The sequence below is a fragment of the Natrix helvetica genome, assembly GCF_964273705.1.
Source record: "Natrix helvetica genome assembly, chromosome: 8".
Classification (NCBI taxonomy): domain Eukaryota; kingdom Metazoa; phylum Chordata; class Lepidosauria; order Squamata; family Natricidae; genus Natrix; species Natrix helvetica.
Genome location: NC_138559.1, coordinates 5,792,589 through 5,812,758, shown reverse-complemented (window position 1 = coordinate 5,812,758; position 20,170 = coordinate 5,792,589). Strand labels below are relative to the sequence as shown.

General features: G+C 51.4%; 1 protein-coding gene across 1 annotated transcript; it reads left to right on the top strand.

Annotated features, from left to right (window-relative positions):
* Window positions 1-5,329: 5,329 nt before the first annotated feature.
* Window positions 5,330-19,354, top strand: LOC309396235 (E3 ubiquitin-protein ligase MARCHF5-like). The gene is made up of 6 exons (XM_081961185.1): window positions 5,330-5,559; window positions 12,779-12,981; window positions 13,743-13,873; window positions 15,286-15,469; window positions 16,542-16,711; window positions 18,951-19,354. Exons 1-6 carry the CDS (start codon window positions 5,519-5,521, stop codon window positions 19,119-19,121), a joined length of 900 nt encoding a protein of 299 aa, XP_081817311.1. The 5' UTR covers window positions 5,330-5,518; the 3' UTR covers window positions 19,122-19,354.
* Window positions 19,355-20,170: the final 816 nt, after the last annotated feature.

The window sequence follows — 20,170 nt, the reverse complement described above, 5'->3', positions numbered from 1 at the left end:
GGATGGAAGATGGAGTCCAACTCCAAACCTCATCGTCCCCGCCCCACAGCAGCAGGGCAGAGGATAATGGAAGATGGAGTCCAAACCTCATCATCCCCGCCCCACAGCAGCACGGCAGTGGATGATGGAAGATGGAGTCCAACTCCAAACCTCATCGTCCCCGCCCCACAGCAGCAGGGCAGAGGATAATGGAAGATGGAGTCCAAACCTCATCATCCCCGCCCCACAGCAGCAGGGCAGTGGATGATGGAAGATGGAGTCCAAACCTCATCATCCCCGCCCCACAGCAGCACGGCAGTGGATGATGGAAGATGGAGTCCAACTCCAAACCTCATCGTCCCCGCCCCACAGCAGCAGGGCAGTGGATGATGGAAGATGGAGTCCATCTCCAAACCTCATCGTCACTGCCCCACAGCAGCAGGGCAGTGGATGATGGAAGATGGAGTCCAAACCTCATCATCCCCGCCCCACAGCAGCACGGCAGTGGAGGATGGAAGATGGAGTCCAACTCCAAACCTCATCGTCCCCGCCCCACAGCAGCAGGGCAGAGGATGATGGAAGATGGAGTCCAACTCCAAACCTCATCGTCCCCGCCCCACAGCAGCAGGGCAGTGGATGATGGAAGATGTAGTCCAAACCTCTTCATCCCCGCCCCACAGCAGCAGGGCAGAGGATGATGGAAGATGGAGTCCAACTCCAAACCTCATAATCCCCGCCCCACAGCAGCAGGGCAGAGGAGGATGGAGGATGGAGTCCAACAGCAAACCTCATCATCCCCGCCCCACAGCAGCAGGGCAGTGGATGATGGAAGATGGAGTCCAACTCCAAACCTCATCGTCCCCACCCCACAGCAGCAGGGCAGAGGAGGATGGAGGATGGAGTCCAACAGCAAACCTCATCATCCCCGCCCCACAGCAGCAGGGCAGAGGAGGATGGAAGATGGAGTCCATCTCCAAACCTCACCGTCCCCCCCCACAGCAGCAGGGGAGAGGATGATAGAGGATGGAGTCCATCTCCAACCCTCACCGTCCCCGCCCCACAGCAGCAGGGCAGAGGAGGATGGAGGATGGAGTCCATCTCCAAACCTCACCGTCCCCGCCCCACAGCAGCAGGGCAGAGGAGGATGGAAGATGGAGTCCATCTCCAAACCTCACCGTCCCCACCCCACAGCAGCAGGGGAGAGGAGGATGGAAGATGGAGTCCATCTCCAAACCTCACCGTCCCCACCTCACAGCAGCAGGGGAGAGGAGGATGGAAGATGGAGTCCATCTCCAAACCTCACCGTCCCCGCCCCACAGCAGCAGGGGAGAGGAGGATGGAAGATGGAGTCCATCTCCAAACCTCACCGTCCCCACCCCACAGCAGCAGGGCAGAGGAGGATGGAAGATGGAGTCCATCTCCAAACCTCACCGTCCCCACCCCACAGCAGCAGGGGAGAGGAGGATGGAAGATGGAGTCCATCTCCAAACCTCACCGTCCCCACCCCACAGCAGCAGGGGAGAGGAGGATGGAAGATGGAGTCCATCTCCAAACCTCACCGTCCCCACCCCACAGCAGCAGGGGAGAGGAGGATGGAAGATGGAGTCCATCTCCAAACCTCACCGTCCCCGCCCCACAGCAGCAGGGCAGAGGAGGATGGAGGATGGAGTCCATCTCCAAACCTCACCGTCCCCGCCCCACAGCAGCAGGGCAGAGGAGGATGGAGGATGGAGTCCATCTCCAAACCTCACCGTCCCCGCCCCACAGCAGCAGGGCAGAGGAGGATGGAAGATGGAGTCCATCTCCAAACCTCATCGTCCCCGCCCCACAGCAGCAGGGCAATGGATGATGGAAGATGGAGTCCAAACCTCATCATCCCCGCCCCACAGCAGCACGGCAGTGGATGATGGAAGATGGAGTCCAACTCCAAACCTCATCGTCCCCGCCCCACAGCAGCAGGGCAGTGGATGATGGAAGATGGAGTCCAAACCTCTTCATCCCCGCCCCACAGCAGCAGGGCAGAGGATGATGGAAGATGGAGTCCAACTCCAAACCTCATAATCCCCGCCCCATAGCAGCAGGGCAGAGGAGGGTGGAGTCCAACAGCAAACCTCATCATCCCCGCCCCACAGCAGCAGGGCAGTGGATGATGGAAGATAGAGTCCAACTCCAAACCTCATCGTCCCCACCCCACAGCAGCAGGGCAGAGGAGGATGGAGGATGGAGTCCAACAGCAAACCTCATCATCCCCGCCCCACAGCAGCAGGGCAGTGGATGATGGAAGATGGAGTCCATCTCCAAACCTCACCGTCCCCACCCCACAGCAGCAGGGGAGAGGAGGATGGAAGATGGAGTCCATCTCCAAACCTCACCGTCCCCACCCCACAGCAGCAGGGGAGAGGAGGATGGAAGATGGAGTCCATCTCCAAACCTCACCGTCCCCACCCCACAGCAGCAGGGGAGAGGAGGATGGAAGATGGAGTCCATCTCCAAACCTCACCGTCCCCACCCCACAGCAGCAGGGGAGAGGAGGATGGAAGATGGAGTCCATCTCCAAACCTCACCGTCCCCACCCCACAGCAGCAGGGGAGAGGAGGATGGAAGATGGAGTCCATCTCCAAACCTCACCGTCCCCACCCCACAGCAGCAGGGGAGAGGAGGATGGAAGATGGAGTCCATCTCCAAACCTCACCGTCCCCACCCCACAGCAGCAGGGCAGAGGAGGTTGGAGGATGGAGTCCATCTCCAAACCTCACCATCCCCACCCCACAGCAGCAGGGGAGAGGAGGATGGAAGATGGAGTCCATCTCCAAACCTCATCGTCCCCGCCCCACAGCAGCAGGGCAGAGGAGGTTGGAGGATGGAGTCCATCTCCAAACCTCACCGTCCCCATCCCACAGCAGCAGGGCAGAGGAGGATGGAAGATGGAGTCCATCTCCAAACCTCACCGTCCCCACCCCACAGCAGCAGGGGAGAGGAGGATGGAAGATGGAGTCCATCTCCAAACCTCATCGTCCCCGCCCCACAGCAGCAGGGCAATGGATGATGGAAGATGGAGTCCAAACCTCATCATCCCCGCCCCACAGCAGCACGGCAGTGGATGATGGAAGATGGAGTCCAACTCCAAACCTCATCGTCCCCGCCCCACAGCAGCAGGGCAGTGGATGATGGAAGATGGAGTCCAAACCTCTTCATCCCCGCCCCACAGCAGCAGGGCAGAGGATGATGGAAGATGGAGTCCAACTCCAAACCTCATAATCCCCGCCCCATAGCAGCAGGGCAGAGGAGGATGGAGTCCAACAGCAAACCTCATCATCCCCGCCCCACAGCAGCAGGGCAGTGGATGATGGAAGATGGAGTCCAACTCCAAACCTCATCGTCCCCACCCCACAGCAGCAGGGCAGAGGAGGATGGAGGATGGAGTCCAACAGCAAACCTCATCATCCCCGCCCCACAGCAGCAGGGCAGTGGATGATGGAAGATGGAGTCCAACTCCAAACCTCATCGTCCCCACCCCACAGCAGCAGGGCAGAGGAGGATGGAGGATGGAGTCCAACAGTAAACCTCATCATCCCCGCCCCACAGCAGCAGGGCAGAGGAGGATGGAAGATGGAGTCCATCTCCAAACCTCACCGTCCCCCCCCACAGCAGCAGGGGAGAGGAGGATGGAAGATGGAGTCCATCTCCAAACCTCATCGTCCCCAACCCACAGCAGCAGGGGAGAGGATGATAGAGGATGGAGTCCATCTCCAAACCTCATCGTCCCCAACCCACAGCAGCAGGGCAGAGGAGGGTGGAAGATGGAGTCCATCTCCAAACCTCACCGTCCCCACCCCACAGCAGCAGGGCAGAGGAGGATGGAGGATGGAGTCCATCGCCAAACCTCACCGTCCCCACCCCACAGCAGGGCAGAGGAGGATGGAGGATGGAGTCCATCTCCAAACCTCACCGTCCCCGCCCCACAGCAGCAGGGCAGAGGAGGATGGAGGATGGAGTCCATCTCCAAACCTCACCGTCCCCGCCCCACAGCAGCAGGGCAGAGGAGGATGGAGGATGGAGTCCATCTCCAAACCTCACCGTCCCCGCCCCACAGCAGCAGGGGAGAGGAGGATGGAAGATGGAGTCCATCTCCAAACCTCACCGTCCCCACCCCACAGCAGCAGGGGAGAGGAGGATGGAAGATGGAGTCCATCTCCAAACCTCACCGTCCCCACCCCACAGCAGCAGGGGAGAGGAGGATGGAAGATGGAGTCCATCTCCAAACCTCACCGTCCCCACCCCACAGCAGCAGGGGAGAGGAGGATGGAAGATGGAGTCCATCTCCAAACCTCACCGTCCCCACCCCACAGCAGCAGGGGAGAGGAGGATGGAAGATGGAGTCCATCTCCAAACCTCACCGTCCCCGCCCCACAGCAGCAGGGCAGAGGAGGATGGAGGATGGAGTCCATCTCCAAACCTCACCGTCCCCGCCCCACAGCAGCAGGGCAGAGGAGGATGGAGGATGGAGTCCATCTCCAAACCTCACCGTCCCCGCCCCACAGCAGCAGGGCAGAGGAGGATGGAGGATGGAGTCCATCTCCAAACCTCACCGTCCCCGCCCCACAGCAGCAGGGCAGAGGAGGATGGAGGATGGAGTCCATCTCCAAACCTCACCGTCCCCACCCCACAGCAGCAGGGGAGAGGAGGATGGAAGATGGAGTCCATCTCCAAACCTCACCGTCCCCGCCCCACAGCAGCAGGGGAGAGGAGGATGGAAGATGGAGTCCATCTCCAAACCTCACCGTCCCCGCCCCACAGCAGCAGGGGAGAGGAGGATGGAAGATGGAGTCCATCTCCAAACCTCACCGTCCCCACCCCACAGCAGCAGGGCAGAGGAGGATGGAAGATGGAGTCCATCTCCAAACCTCACCGTCCCCACCCCACAGCAGCAGGGGAGAGGAGGATGGAAGATGGAGTCCATCTCCAAACCTCACCGTCCCCGCCCCACAGCAGCAGGGCAGAGGAGGATGGAGGATGGAGTCCATCTCCAAACCTCACCGTCCCCGCCCCACAGCAGCAGGGCAGAGGAGGATGGAGGATGGAGTCCATCTCCAAACCTCACCGTCCCCGCCCCACAGCAGCAGGGCAGAGGAGGATGGAAGATGGATTCCATCGCCAAACCTCACCGTCCCCGCCCCACAGCAGCAGGGCAGAGGATGATGGAGGATGGAGTCCCCCTTTGCCCAGGGCGCTGGGGGTCTTAGGCTTGTGCGCCCTCCCCGCCCCCTTCCCACCCTTGGACTATTGAGCCCCTCTGCAGCGGCCGTTTGCTGAAGCCTTGAGCCGACCCAAGGGCGGCCGCCGCTGCGTCTCTTAGGCGGGCCCGGAAGCCGGCGAGGCCGGGGTGGTGCCGGCGAGAGCGCGCGGGTTGCGCAAGGCGAGGCGGCCTGGCCGGGCTCATCCGGGCGTTGCGAGGCGGCCCTTTCGATGCCCTGCGGGGGACGCTGAGCCGGCCCAGCCGCGCCGGGGCTTCTCGAGGGCCGCGCGGACTTTCCCGGCCATGGCGGCGGCGGCGGCAACGCTCCAAGAGGCTTCCGAGAGGTGCGTCTCCGGCCTGGCCCTGGCGAGGGGTTGGGGGACGCCCGTCCTTGACCCGGATTCTGAGCCTTGTCCATCGTCCCCAGCCATAGGGGACCCCCTTTCCCATCGTCCCCAGCCAAAGGGGAGCCTCCCCACGGCCCCGGACACGCGTCTTCCCAGCCGGCCGTCTTTCCCCAAAGGCTGCTCGACCTTGGCGCAACCCAACCGGCTCTGGGGAGGTCGGAGGTTTGGAGAGGCTGATGGGCGCCTATGCTGCCCTTCCCTCCCCAAGGGGGGACCAGGAGCCCCCTTGGCCCTGAAAACGGGGCTCCGGTCCGGTTTGAGGGCCACCCATCGACCCTACCTAAGGTGGGGAGCGCGCGCCTTGGGAACGGTGTGGAACCGGGTCCCTGCTGGGTTTTTTCTTGGCGTTTTTGGAGAGCCAGAGTGGGATGGAGCCCATTCAATGGCTTGGATGAATATGTTCTCGTCCCCATCATCCCCAGCCAAAGGGCACCCCTTGCTCATCATTCCCAGCCAAAGGGGACCTCTTGCCCATCATCCCCAGCCAATGGGACCCCCATTCCCTATCATCCACAGCCAAAGGGGATTCCTTGCCCATCATCCTCAGCTAAAGAGGACCTCTTGCCCATCACCCCAGCCATAGGGGACCCCCTTCCCTATTATCCACAGCCAAAGGGGACCCCCCTTCCCTATTATCCATAGCCAAAGGGGAGCCTCCCCCGGCCCGGGACATGTGTCATCCCAGCCGGGCGCCTTTCCCCCAAGGCTGCTCAACCTTGAATGGCCGTGGCGCAAACCGGGTTTAGGGAGGTCTCAGAGGCTGATGGACGCCTATGCTGCCCCCCCTCCCCAAAAGGCGACGTCTTGGAGGGCACCAGGAGGTCGCCCCTGTACCCTACAAACGGAGTTGCGGGCCGGTTTGGGAGCCACATGTCTGCCCTACATAAGGTGGAGTGCACGTGTCTTGGAGTCAGCCTTCCACCGTGGGAATGTGGTGGACTGGTCCCTGCGGGTTTTTCTTGGCCAGATGTTGGGGAGCGTTTTTAGAGAGCCAGAGTGGGATGGAGCCCATTCAATGGCTTGGATGGATATGTGTTGTCATTAGGATGGGGGTGGATGGGGTGGTGGTATTATATTATGTTTATTATTATGTTTATGATGTTTATTATTATTCTATCATGTTTATTATTATTTTATTATGTTTATTATTATTTTATTATGTTTATTATTATTTTATTATGTTTATTATTATTTTATTATGTTTATTATTATTTTATTGTGTTTATTATTTTATTGTGTTTATTATTATTATTTTATTTTATCATTTTTATTTCTTTTTAAATATTTTTTAAAAATTTGTTTTTATATAAACAATCCATCTTTCATTTTCTTTGAAGATTTTTCGCTTCTCCTCCAAAAGCTTCTACAACTCTGACTGGATGGTGGGGAATGGAAGGATTGATATTCCTTGCAGACAGCTGGTCATTTGCATCCTTTTAAAGGGTCGTTGAAGTCCAGTTGCCTCCTTAAAAAGCACCTTTGGGACAACCACGACCTAGATGACGACCTAGATGATGGAGAATCTCTACGGACTTTTAGCCATACAATTTGGGATAAACACCCTTTGAATGGGGTGGGAGAAGGAATGGATTTCTAGAGGGGAAAAGGCTACAGGAACCATTTGCACCACTCAGGTGACAAACCTCCAAGGGCTTCAATGACCCTCTAAAAGGATGCAAATGACCAACTTGTCTGCAGGGAATATAAATCCTTCCATTTCCCCACCATCCTGTCAGAGCTGAAGAAGCTTCTTGGATGAGAAGTGAAACGTCTTCAAAAGAAAAAACAAGAAAGTCCCGTTGCCTCCTGAAAAAGCCCCTTTGGAACATCCATGACCTGGATGATGGAGAATCTCTACAGCCATTTAAGCTGGTTATTGAATTCCTCCGTTTTCTGCTTCATGCCGTGTACTGAACCAAGAATTAGCCAAAGAGTTTTGGATTGCGTATCATACCAAGCTACAGAAACTAACCATTGCATGGTTGGTGTGTGTGTTTGTGCATGTGTATGTGTGTATATATGTGTGTGTGTGTGTGTGTGTGTGTGTGTGTGTATATATACGTAGATTTTCACGGGTGTAGGTATGCTGGTCTTGTTGTATTCGGGTGTTCTCCCGTGTAAGATTGAGATTGCCTTGGCAATGTTTCGGCGAGGTCTCACTCACCATCCTCAGGCTGGGTTTTGGGCTTAAAGCGTGGTCGGAGATGCCATCTTTCTATAAATCTTGGGGGTGTGTGGACTGCTGGCGTTGTTTCAGTAAGTGGATTGATTGGCTGTGTGGCTGTATCATGATTGATAGATTGGTGCTGATTGGTGCTGGCTGTGTGTCCATTGTTGTTTTGTGTTGTAATGGCCTGGGTGGTGGGTGGGGCTCATTTGTCTGGAAACCAGCCCTGCTAAACAAACGAGCCCCACCCACCACCCAGGCCATTACAACACAAAACAACAATGGACACACAGCCAGCACCAATCAGCACCAATCTACCAATCATGATACAGCCACACAGCCTATGAATCCACTTACTGAAACAACGCCAGCAGTCCACCCCCCCCCTCAAGATTTATAGGAAGACAGCATCTCCGACCACGGTTTAAGCCCAAAACCCAGCCTGAGGATGGTGAGTGAGACCTCGCCGAAACATTTCCAAGGCAATCTCAATCTTACACAGGAAAACACCCGAATATAACAAGACCAGCATACATACATACATACATACATACACACACACACACACACACACACACACACACACACACAAACACACTGAATAAATAGTGAAATAAATGTGAAAACATTACTGCTAGTCTTGACATGGAGTAATGTGCAACCTGATACGCGAACCCAGCACTTGAGTTGCAATCTAGCAAGCCATGTTTTAACCTAGTGTGCAACCTAAATCCTGGCTTGTATGATTAGTTTATAGTTGAATGGACCTCAAAAAAGATAGAGCAAATGAAGGTTCATGTAATTATCATAGGTGGCTATTTCACACAAATTTAGCTTCCCCCACCCCTTCCACATGATTTATCTTTAAAATGAAAGAGTCGTCTTAGACTCACTGAAAATATTATAGAAGTGTTCTCTTTCTGTTTTCTTTTCTAGGATTATAAGGTTTCACTTTCTTCAAGTATATTTTCCTTTAATAGTGAGGATTTCTTCTTACGTGCATGTTAAAAGAAGTTAGTAAATTATTAACAAGAAAGCATTTCCTTGACTTTCAACTCTGCAACTCCGTTAAACTCAGGACACCTGCTTGATTGAAAACTTCCCAATCCACGAAACAGCTAGATAAAAGATTCTTATGCAGAGTAGAAAAAAAGCCAGTAAATCATATCCTTTCCTCTGCCAGCATGAAGGCACATGAAGTTTTAATTCCCAGCATGTTCTTTTAAAATCATACTTCCCATAGTGTTTCTCAGCCATTTTAAGATGTATGGACTTCAACTCCCAGCATTGCTGGCAGGGGAATTCTGGGAGTTGAAGTCCATACATCTTTAAAATGGCTGACGTTGAGAAATACTAGTAACATTTTTTTTCCTGCGAAGCTGGATAACTCTTGGTTGTTGACGTATAACTGACATTTTCATGCTGAGAATTTCTGGCTGTCAATTCCCACGGTTCTTGGCATTTCAGCTGAGAAAGCGTAATGTTGAAACACGAAGTTCCCAATTCAAATGTCATGTTTGCAGTTTTCAAGGCCATCTCCATCTTCGCAGTCACACAGCCCCAGTCTTCCTCTTAAGATTATTGCGAGATTGATGTCTCGCCTTTTAAACTATATTTATAAAAAGAAAAAAAGAATAAAGAAATGAAAAGGCAGGACTACTGAGCATATTCGCCGTCTTCAGTTGACATATACATATAAGTCATACATACATACATACATACATACATACACACACACACACACACAGACACTTGTGCTTCGTGATGAAACTATGTGATAGGGCTATGCAGGAAGAATTCAATTCACAATCTGTTGGTTCAATAGTGGTCTGATTGAAACACATATGGGAATATTGTTCCCGCTGCCTTGAGTCCAGAAGCAGTTCCATAGGTGGAAGGCGTAGACATCTTGGTGAGATACCAACGTTTAGTACTGTAAGGAGCCCCAGACGGCTCCTGAGTGAAGGAGTGGAATATCTGCCAGTTTGAACTGAGGTAACGGAATGTGAGGCAACTGGCAGTTGGAACAGAGTTCTTTTCAGGTGGGGAGGGAGAGTAGAACTCCTTAGCATCAGAACGTGTTAATTAGTGTATAAGAAACACTAATGATCTGTTGGTCATTTCAAAAAATCCTTTCTTAGCGAGCACCTTGAAGCCAAGAGGCACCTATGTGCCAAATTTCAAACTTGTAGGCTTTACAGTTCTGGAGATTTCATGATGAGTCAGTGTTACTTGACTTTTATATATATTGATTACATCACATTTATTGCTGTACATATTATGACATATATTGGTTAACTGAAGGCGGTGAAGATGCTTAGTAATCCTACCTACTCTTTTTCCCACAATAACAACAACCCTGTGAGGTGGATTGGGCCGAGAGAGAATGACAGGCCCAAAGTCACTCAGCTGGCTTTCATGCCTATGGTGGGACTAGAACTCACAGCCTCCTGGTTTCTAGCCTCCTGTCTTCGCCTCCGGACTCTTGCTAAAACCTACTAATGCAAAAAACGGCTGAGATGGAGCTCGAAATCATGAGACTATGTGTGGCAAAACTGGGACATGTTGGGTGTGTCTCGTTTCAAGTTCACACCCCTGTGCCTAAGGCACGGTTCCAAACCTGTGAGACTAGCTTTGATATCAACATTTTTTAGCCCTAGAGTTCAGGTAGATAATTATGGTTTGTTCGCAACTTTTCATTAATACGGGAAACCGGCTTCACTTCAGAAGCAGATTCAGGGAGGCAGATCCCACTCTTCACACGTTGATCTTGGACCAGTTGGTTGTTTAGACTTGGCACTGCTCCATACCCAGTCTGTTGATCTACTTTGGACTATGTACCAATATTTGTAGTTCGGGCTTGAAATGAGGTGTCCTTGGTGCACTCTGAACTTGGTTGTTTTCTTGCAGACATTTCATTACCCAAACTGGTGACCTCATCCACGCTCGTCTTTCTGATGATGATGATGGTACCAGATCATTTGTATGATTTGGTATCAACTACCTATATTTTTGGAGTATAAGACGTTCTGAAGTATAAGACGCACTTAGATTTTGGGGAGGAAAACAAGGGAAAATATCTGCCTCTGTCTCCCAGCAATTTGCCTCCTTGCAACAAACAGTACAGACAATATACACTGTTTGTAGTGCTATATTTCAGACTATACTTGTACAGATGCTGTTAAAATTGATGTGCTTTCTAGAAGTATAGTTATTCTCTGCTATTTAAAAGAATAGCACTTTTTAAAACAATAGCACGGGGCCTCTTCAGATCAAGCATTTATTTTAAAAAGCTTCTTTATTTTGTTAAGCTGTCTAGAATAATAATAAAGCAGTCTTTAATAAATAAGTCTAATCATTTGAACATTCTATAGGCATTTATAGTTGTTGACTTACCTCCTTGCAGCAAACAACCTGATTAGCACAAGAAAAAAAAATCTGCCTCCCAGCAATTTGCCAAGTGGAGCAAACAGCAAGTTTCACTTTCAATTTCTCCCGATCATCAGCTGTTACAGGCTGCAGGGATTGCTATAGCTTATTGAAGCCTCCGCAAGCCCCCCTTTGCTGCAAAGAGGTAAATTGCTGGAAGGCAGAGGCCAAAGTGTTGGGGCTAGTGGGTGGGTGGGGCTACATACAATGTATAAGACACACCCAAATTTTCACCCTCTTTTAGGGGGGGGGGGAAAGGTGCTTCTTATACTCCGAAAAATACAGTACATGATTTTTGACCAGTCTCTGCCTCATTTTGGCAGTATAGCATATTATTGAAAAGCCGAAAGCATTTACGGATCAAGGACTGTGCATACAGTGGGACCTCGCGTCCCGAACAGCTCGGACCACGAACAATTTGGGTGTCGACCGAAAAATCCACTAAATGTTTTCCTAACGTCACAAACACATCCTCGGGTGCCGAATAAACACAGCCGCGGCGGTTTCCCCTGCTGTACCATTTTGTGTGTGTGCGCACATGTGCATTTTGCCTTGCTTCTGGTCACGACCAAATTGGGCGCCGACCAACAACGGTCTGCACCTGAAGTCCCCCTCTGTTCTAACAAGACCCTTCAAGCTGTAGCTGTCAATTTCCCTGCCAGACATTTGGCAATTGAGGGATTTTTTTTTCTGGAAGCCAGAGTTCTCAGGTGCCAAAAGTTAACCAGAACAGGTTAAAAAAAAGCCCAAGCCTTTTACTAGTATAGTTTTGATGCCGTGCAGAATCTCACCTTGGACAGTTGGCTTCCTCCACCACTTCCCCTAATATCTACCGTACGTCTCTTGGAGTGGCGTGTTTTAGTCTCCTAATTATGTCTCTCTACAATTATTTATCCCGGGAAAGTTTTGATCTTCTTGCTTGCTCTGTTGATTTGGAAGCTGTTCTGACCCAGCTCCCCAAACACCACGAACCTTCTGTATTTCAATCAATGATTCCTTTATTAAGGGCACCGGCAGCCCTGGCAAAAAGTTCCTCCCTCACCGCAGGCTAACGAGCCTGTCCGGCAGGGAGATGAATACTTGTCTGCCACATCTATTCATCTCGTCCTCCTGCTGCCTTTTATCTCCAGAGCTAGGACGGGCCTTTTCTGGCAGTGGTGGCTCTTCCTTTCCAAAGACATAGATTTCCACTGCTCTCCTCTGCCTTCTGCACATCCACGGGGCAGGCATGGGACTCTTCCTCATCAGCCTCCTCCAGACCTGGGGGCTGTTGACTCTCCATCTGAGGGCTGACGGACGGCCCAGGCTCCCCCTCTGTCTCTCTCTCTGCCAGCTCCATTCCCTCTTCCCCCTCGGAGCTCTCAGGCTGCCTTGATTTGCCCTGACTCCCACTCCTCCTCCTCTGATTTGGCTGCTGAACGGGCACAACAGAAGCACAAAGCGGCATGTTTACTTTATTGTCATTGCACGTATAACGAAATTAAATGCGATCTTCAGGGTACAATCACTCACCATTCCTTCAACGCTTCCTTTCTCCTTTTCTCTCTCTTTGTCTCCCAGGCATTGCTGGGTGTGTTTTGCCACCGAAGGCGATGACCGGTCGGCAGAGTGGGTCTGTCCTTGTCGTTGCAAAGGATCCACCAAGTGGATCCACCAGGCCTGCCTCCAGCGATGGCTGGATGAGAAGCAAAAGGGGAACAGTATTGGCAGCGTGAATTGTCCCCAGTGTGGAACTGAGTACTGCATCGTCTTCCCCAAAGTAGGTGAGTACAGAGCTGGCCCAACCACCGCCGGATAAATGCACCCATTTGGCTGCAGCGGATTCAGATACTAAATAAACACTATATTCCCTCCAAGAGTCCTAAAAACCAATCTGTTGTGGCCCGCCAGTGACCAGTGGAGCTGGTGGCAGACTCAGACAGTGAGGAGGTTGGGGAGGGACATGGGCCAGTCCTGGAGTCTGGGGAAGGCTCTGATGAGGGCTCTGTGTCGGAGACAGAGATGGGGCCAAGGCCGTCTGACAGTTATCAGCTGCCTTCGGAGTCGGAGATCAGTGGGGCAGAAGAACAGCTGGAGCCTGTTCCCAGTGTGCGCATGCGCAGAACTGCCAGGAGAAGGGAACAGCTAAGGAACCAGGGTTGACTCAGGAGTAAAGGCACAGGTGGATGGTGAATGGCCCCTCCCAGAGGGAATAAAAAGGAGCAAATACAAGCTGTTCTTCTGCCCTACTGATGTCTGACTCCAAAGGCAGCTGTTAACTGGCATAGGGCTCTGGCCCCCTCTCTGCCTCTGACATAGAGCCCTCATCAGAGCCTTCCCCAGACTCCCCAACCTCCTCATGTCCAACTCTGCTGCCAGATCCGCTGGCCACTGGTGGGCCACAACATGAAGCTCACAAGGAACTATTTCCTCTCCCTCCCATGCTCCGCTGGTTCACAAAGCCAGAAAGGTTGGCAACCTCTGTTCTAAAGACCGGCCTCTGGTCAACAAGGACTTCTTCTGATGCTTGGTCATCTCTTTGCAGGACCTGTGGTCTATTTTCTGCAGCAAGTGGACCGGATTTTATCCAAAGTCAGCCCTTTTGCTGCTGCTGGCATTGTGGTTGGGACACTCTACTGGTCAGCAGTGACTTATGGAGCCGTGACTGTGATGCAGGTAAGACTTGGCGTGCCCACAGGAGAGGCTGCCCTCCCATCAAAGCCCATCAGCAGAGACACACACACACACACACCCCAAAATCATTACGTTGGTCTGCAGAACATGATGGAGGCCAGAGCTTTAGTTGATGAAATGGCAGGGTGAAAAAAAAAACTGTTGGAGAATTGATATTCTCCATCAGGATTAATCTTCTGGAGACCCTGTGGAGATCTTGATAATGCAAATAAGATCCCATTCAGAGGAAGATAGGGGGTGATTTGGAGCCTTGAAGCTAAACCACAAACCACGTTTTAAGTTTTGCAAGGACGTTTATGCTGGTAGATGAGGTTTGGGGAATGAAGAAACACATTCTTTGTGGCTTCACTCCCAGGTCATGTTCTGACCTAGGCTTCCTGAGACAGTACAAAGCACACGCTTAGTCCCAAAAACCCTCTTTTTATTTCAACGGCTGTGAATTGTTTATTCACAGCTCGTAATGAGTCACAAATAGTTTGTAAAGACTCCGACAGAAGTCTGCCAAAGTCTTTTGGGATAAGGCTGATAAGCTCCCGCCTTTATCTCCCTTGAAACACTACCAAAAACCTCATTGGCAATTAGCTTTGCAAGGCCACACGGAGCAAAGAGTCAAAACGGAGCTTCAGAATATAAACCAAGCAGAACAGACAAAGTTGCTTCCTGCAAAGGCTCACATGTCTTCTGGAAGGGGCCAATCATCTTCAAGCCTTACTCCCGAGTCATCCCTTCTGTCTTAACTGTTCTTGCCTTCTGCCAGCTCTGTGCATGCGCACACTGGGAACAGGGGGAGCCTGTTCCTCTGCCTCGCTGCTGTCCGATTCTGGAGGCTCCGGAGGCAGCACATAACTACTAGACGGCCCTGGCCCCCTCTCTGCCTCCGACGCAGAGCCCTCATCAGAGCCTTCCCCAGACTCCAGGACTGGCCCATGTTCCTCCCCAACCTCCTCGCTGTCCGACTCTGCTGCCAGCTCTGCAGGCCGCCGGAGGATCACCACAGGCTGCTGGCAGACCACAACAGATCACACATCTTGCATCTGTCTGCCACACCCCTCCAGGCTCCACCCCTTACCTGTCAGATAACTCCTTAGCCACATCCCCAAGCCAACTGGACTTTCTTGTTTTTTCTTTTGAAGACATTTCGCTTCTCATCCAAGAAGCTCTGACCGGATGGTGGGGAATTGAAGGATTGATACTCCTTGCAGACAGCTGGTCATTTGCGTCCTTTTAGTGGGTCGTTGAGGCCACCTGGAGGTTTATTTGTGTCCTCAGGGTCACCTTAGTGCTGCTAATGGTTCCTGCAGTCTACCATGGAATGGAAAAAGCACCCTTGGGACCCCCAAGGCTAGTCCAACTCCTAATTCTCCACCCACCCACTTGCCTCTTGATCTCCACAGGTAGTTGGCCATAAGAAGGGCCTGGATGTGATGGAGCGAGCTGACCCCCTCTTCCTGCTCATGGGGCTGCCCACCATTCCGGTCATGCTAGTACTGGGCAAGATGATCCGTTGGGAAGACTACATCCTTCGGGTGTGGCGGAAATACTCTAGCAAGCTCCAGATCCTGCATTCCTGGGTCCCAGGTTAGTGTGTGGTTCCCCTTTTGAGACCTGGGCTCCTGCTTTGAGAGGATAAGGACAGGGAGGGGGAAGGGATGGAGCTGATTTTTTTGCAGGCTGAGAGACATCTGGAAGTGTGTGTGTGTGAGTGAGTGAGGAGAGAGAGAGAGAGAGAAATAGTGTCTCAAAGATGGCAGCACAAACCTCCTTGGCAGCGAGTTTGACTCATGAGAGCTGTGTTTCTCAACCTCGCCAACTTGGACTTCAGATGTGTGGACTTCAGCTCACACTAAGAGAGTTGGAAGGGACCTTGTAGGTCATCTAGTCCTACCCCCCTACCCACACCCAGACAGGAGACCCATCACCAGTCTCTTCCTGAAAGCCTCCAGTGATGAAGCTCCCACAACTTCTGTTCCATGGGTTGATTGTTCTGTCAGGAAATTCTTCCTTATTTCCAGATTGAATCTCTCCTTAATCAGTTTCCATCCATTCCTTATCTGGCCTTCGGGTGCTTTGGAGAATAGCTTGACCCCCTACTCTCTGTAGCAGCCCCTCAAATACTGGAGGAATGCTATCCTGTCTCCCCTGGTCCTTCTCTTCACTAGACTAGCCAGGCCCAGTTCCTGTAACTGTTCTTCGTATGTTTTAGTCTCCAATCCGCTTTGGACTGGAAGAAGTCTTCTAGTCCAAACCCCTGCTCTAGCAGGAGACCCTACACCGTTTCTGACAGATGAAGGTGGGAAGAGAGTGCGGAAGGAAAAAGAAGGAAAGAAGGGAAGGAAGAAGAAAAGAGAAGGAAGAGGGAAGGAAAAAGAAGGAAAGAAGGGAAGGAAGGAGAAAGGAGAAGGAAGAGGGGAGGAAAAAGAAGGAAAGAAGGGAAGGAAGGAGAAAGGAGAAAGAAGATGGAAGGAAAAAGAAGGAAAGGAGGGAGGATCTGAGAGAAGTCCTCCCTTAGCACTTGGCCCCCACAGATGCCCCCCGACACGACTGCCCTTCCCCCTGGTCAAACACAACCCGATGCGGCCCTCAATGAAATCGCATTTGACACCCCTTCTTTAGAGTGACCTCTTCTCCTGGCTTTTTTTTTCCTCCTCAGGACCCAACCGTCCGATCCCATCGATACCTCTGGCCGAGTCACGATACCAGAGCGACCACCTTTCCATCTCGCGCACCTTGTGTGGGGCCTTGGTGTTCCCAACTATTGCCAGCCTTGTGGGCCGGGTCACATTTCGGAGAGTCAACTCCAACCTCCAGCGTACCATCCTGGTGAGTCAGGGGAGGAAGCCATGATGGGCAGCATTCAATGCTTGCCCTGCCTTCCAGGGAACTGGTCCCAGTTCAACACAACTGCATGCAATAAGGAATGTCTGTCTTTTCCTGTTGAGAAATTCTCCCTCCCCTCCCTTCCTCCCTTCCTCTCCCTCTCTGTCTCTCATAAACACACATAAATACTGTTCTGGCCCAGCTCCCCAAACACAACAAACCCTCTGACGTGAACTCAAAATATTCCTTTATTAGGAATGTGGGCAGTCAGGACAAAAATGTCTCGCTCACCGCAGGCTAAGCACAGGCTTGTCCATCCAGAAGATGAATAATTGTCTGCCACATCTATTCATCTCCGCCCCTTGCCTTTTATCCCCAGAGCTAGGGTGGGGCTTCAGTAGCAGCGGTGGCTCTTTCGTCCCAAGGACCGGCCCATAGATTTCCACTGCTCTCCTCTCCTCTGCCTTCTGCGCATGTGCATGTCAGGCACTGGACCCAGTTGTTCCTCCTCTTCCTCATCAGCCACCTCCAGACCTGGGGGCTCTTGACGTGCCATCTGAGGGCTGATGGACGGCCCAAGCTCCACCTCTGTCTCTCCCTCCCTCCCTCCCTCCCTCTCTCTGCCAGCTCCATTCTCTCTTCCCCCTCGGAGCTCTCAGGTTGCCTTGATGCTGACCCTGACTCCCACAACTCCTCCTCCTCCTCTGATTCGGCTGCTGGAGATCTTGGAGATTTTCTAGTCCAACCCCCTGCCTAGGCAGGAAACCCTACACCACTTTAGACAAATGTTTATCCAACATCTTCTTAAAAACTTCCAGTGTTGGGGCATTCACAACTTCTGGAGGCAACTTGTTCCACTGATTAATTGTTTTAACTGTCAGGAAATTTCTCCTCAGTTCTAGGTTGCTTCTCTCCTTGATTAATTTCCACCCATTGCTTCTTGTCCTGTCCTCAGGTGCTTTGGGGAGTAGCTTGACTCTCTCTTCTTTGTGGCAACCCCTGAGATATTGGAGGACTGCTATCATGTCTCCCCTAGTCCTTCTTTTCATTAAACTAGACATACCCAGTTCCTGCAACCGTTCTTCATATGTTTTAGCCTCCACTCCCCTCATCACCTTGGTTGTTCCTCTCTGCACTCTCTCCAGAATCTCCACATCTTTTCTACATCGTGGCAACGGAAACTGAATGCAGCATTCCAAGTGTGGCCTTACCAAGGCCTTATAAAGTGGCATTAACTCTTCATGTGATCTTGACTTGTGTGGCTGGTTCCTAACAAGCTGCAGATCGATACTAGTCTGCAGACCAGGATCAGGGACCCCTGCTTTGGAGTATTCCCGTTACTCTCGCAGTCTTGATCTGATTGCTTTAAATTTAGTCAGCCAGGATTGTAAAGAGTGAAGACCGTCATCTTGGAGAGCACTCAAATGAAGAAGGATAATCCACTCTATTATTTAATTCGCTTCCCTTCTCTTCTAGTGTCTATCTAGTGCCTCAGATAGAAAGTCCCTACAGAGAGTAGTGAGGACAACCGAGATGATTATAGAAAGCTCCCATCCCTTTATGCAGGACGCTGCTTATGAGCGCTGTGGGCTTAGAGCTCAAATTCACATGATTCATTTTTCTCGCCATAAACATGTATACATCCAAACCAGACTGTGTTGTTTCTATGTGTCATATGATATATGTGGGTATATACATTATTTATTTATTTATTATTTATTTATTTATTTATTTATTTATCTTGTCATGTTAATGTAGTGTAAAATTGAAGATGGTAACCCTTTGAGGATGGGATGCGGTAGCTCAGTGGCTAAGACGCTGAGCTTGTCGATCACAAAGTCGGCGGTTCAGCAGTTCGAATCCCTAGCGCCGCATAATGGAGTGAGCTCCCATTACTTGTCCCAGCTTCTGCCAACCTAGCATTCAAAAGCATGTAAAAATGCAAGTAGAAAAATAGGAACCACCTTTGGTGGGAAGGTAACAGCGTTCCATATTCCTTCGGCATTTAGTCATGCCAGCCACATGACCACGGAGACGTCTTCGGACAACGCTGGCTCTTCGGCTTTGAAACGGAGATGAGCACCGCTCCCTAGAGTCGGGAACGACTAGCACATATGTGCCAGGGGAACGTTTACCTTTAACCCTTTGAGAGCTGTATGCAATGAAATTTTTAATGTATGCCAGTTAGTTTACATTCACAGTGGCAATAAATTTTATTCTATTTTTTCCCTTCTCTCGGTAGGGTGGCATTGCCTTCGTGGCCATCAAGGGGGCATTGAAAGTTTATTTCCGCCAACAGCAGTACTTAATCCAAGCCAACCGGCGCATCCTCAACTTTGTGGAGAAAGAGGAGGTGGAAAAGGACTTGGCTCAGCCCGAGGAAGACAGCGGCAGCGAAGTGGGGCTCAGCTAGAAAGTACAGTCATGGCTTCTGCAGATCCCTTCATCCCCCTTTTCCAGAATAACTGAATTCTCCTCTAAAAGAGATTGTAGCTCACCCAGCGTCCCTTTTGAAGCAAGTGCCTTTTGGGCAACCCAGATGTGGCTGCTTTGTGTTGTGGGGAGAGGTTGACCTGAGGTTGGGTGAGCCAAATATCTGCAGTCTTCCCTTACCAGTAAACAATGCTCGTTTCCAAGCCCCTCCCATTTGTGTGTGTGTGTGTGTTCTGATCAGCTGCTTCTCACTTGCTCTGTGCCGTCTTCTGTCTTCATTCGGTCTGAATCCCACCTAGAATCTGTCCCGCGATCTCCTCATAAATCATAATTTCAATAAACCAGTCATCAGCTCCTCCTTCCTGCTAGGCGGAATTCCTAGTATGGTTTTTCTTGTTGAAGAATGATGCTGGGTTATAACATGTTCATGTTTGGTAGGGGAAGGGGATGGGTGGGTCCGTGGGAGTAAAAATGGTGGCCATAATAATTACACAAACGGGGGGGAGGGGGTGTTGCATGCATTGTGATGTAAAACGGGACTGTTAAACCCAGTGCTCCTGTTCTGACCTAGGCTTCCTGCTTCAGAAAAAAGGACACGCTTAATCCCCAAAACCCTTTTTTTATTTCAAAGACTGTGAATTATGTTCGTTTGCAGCCCGTAATGTGTCCAAATAGTTGGAAAGAGTCCTACAGTAGGCTGCCAAAGTCTTTCGGGATAAGGCTGATAAGGACCCACCTTTATTTTCCTTGAAACGCTGTCAAAAGACAATTAATGGGCAATTAGCTTGGCAAGGCTACACGGAGCAAAGAGTCCGAACAGAGCTTCAGAAGGTAAACTGACCAGCATGAACCAAGTTGCGTCCTGCAAAGGCTCGTGTCTTTGCTCCTCTTATGGGAGGGGCCAATCACCTTCAAGCCTTACTCCCGAGTCGTCCCTTCTGTCGTAACTGTTCTTGCCTTCCGGCAGCTCTGCGCATGCGCGCACTGGGAATAGGGGGAGCCTGTTCCTCTGCCTCGCTGCTGTCCAAC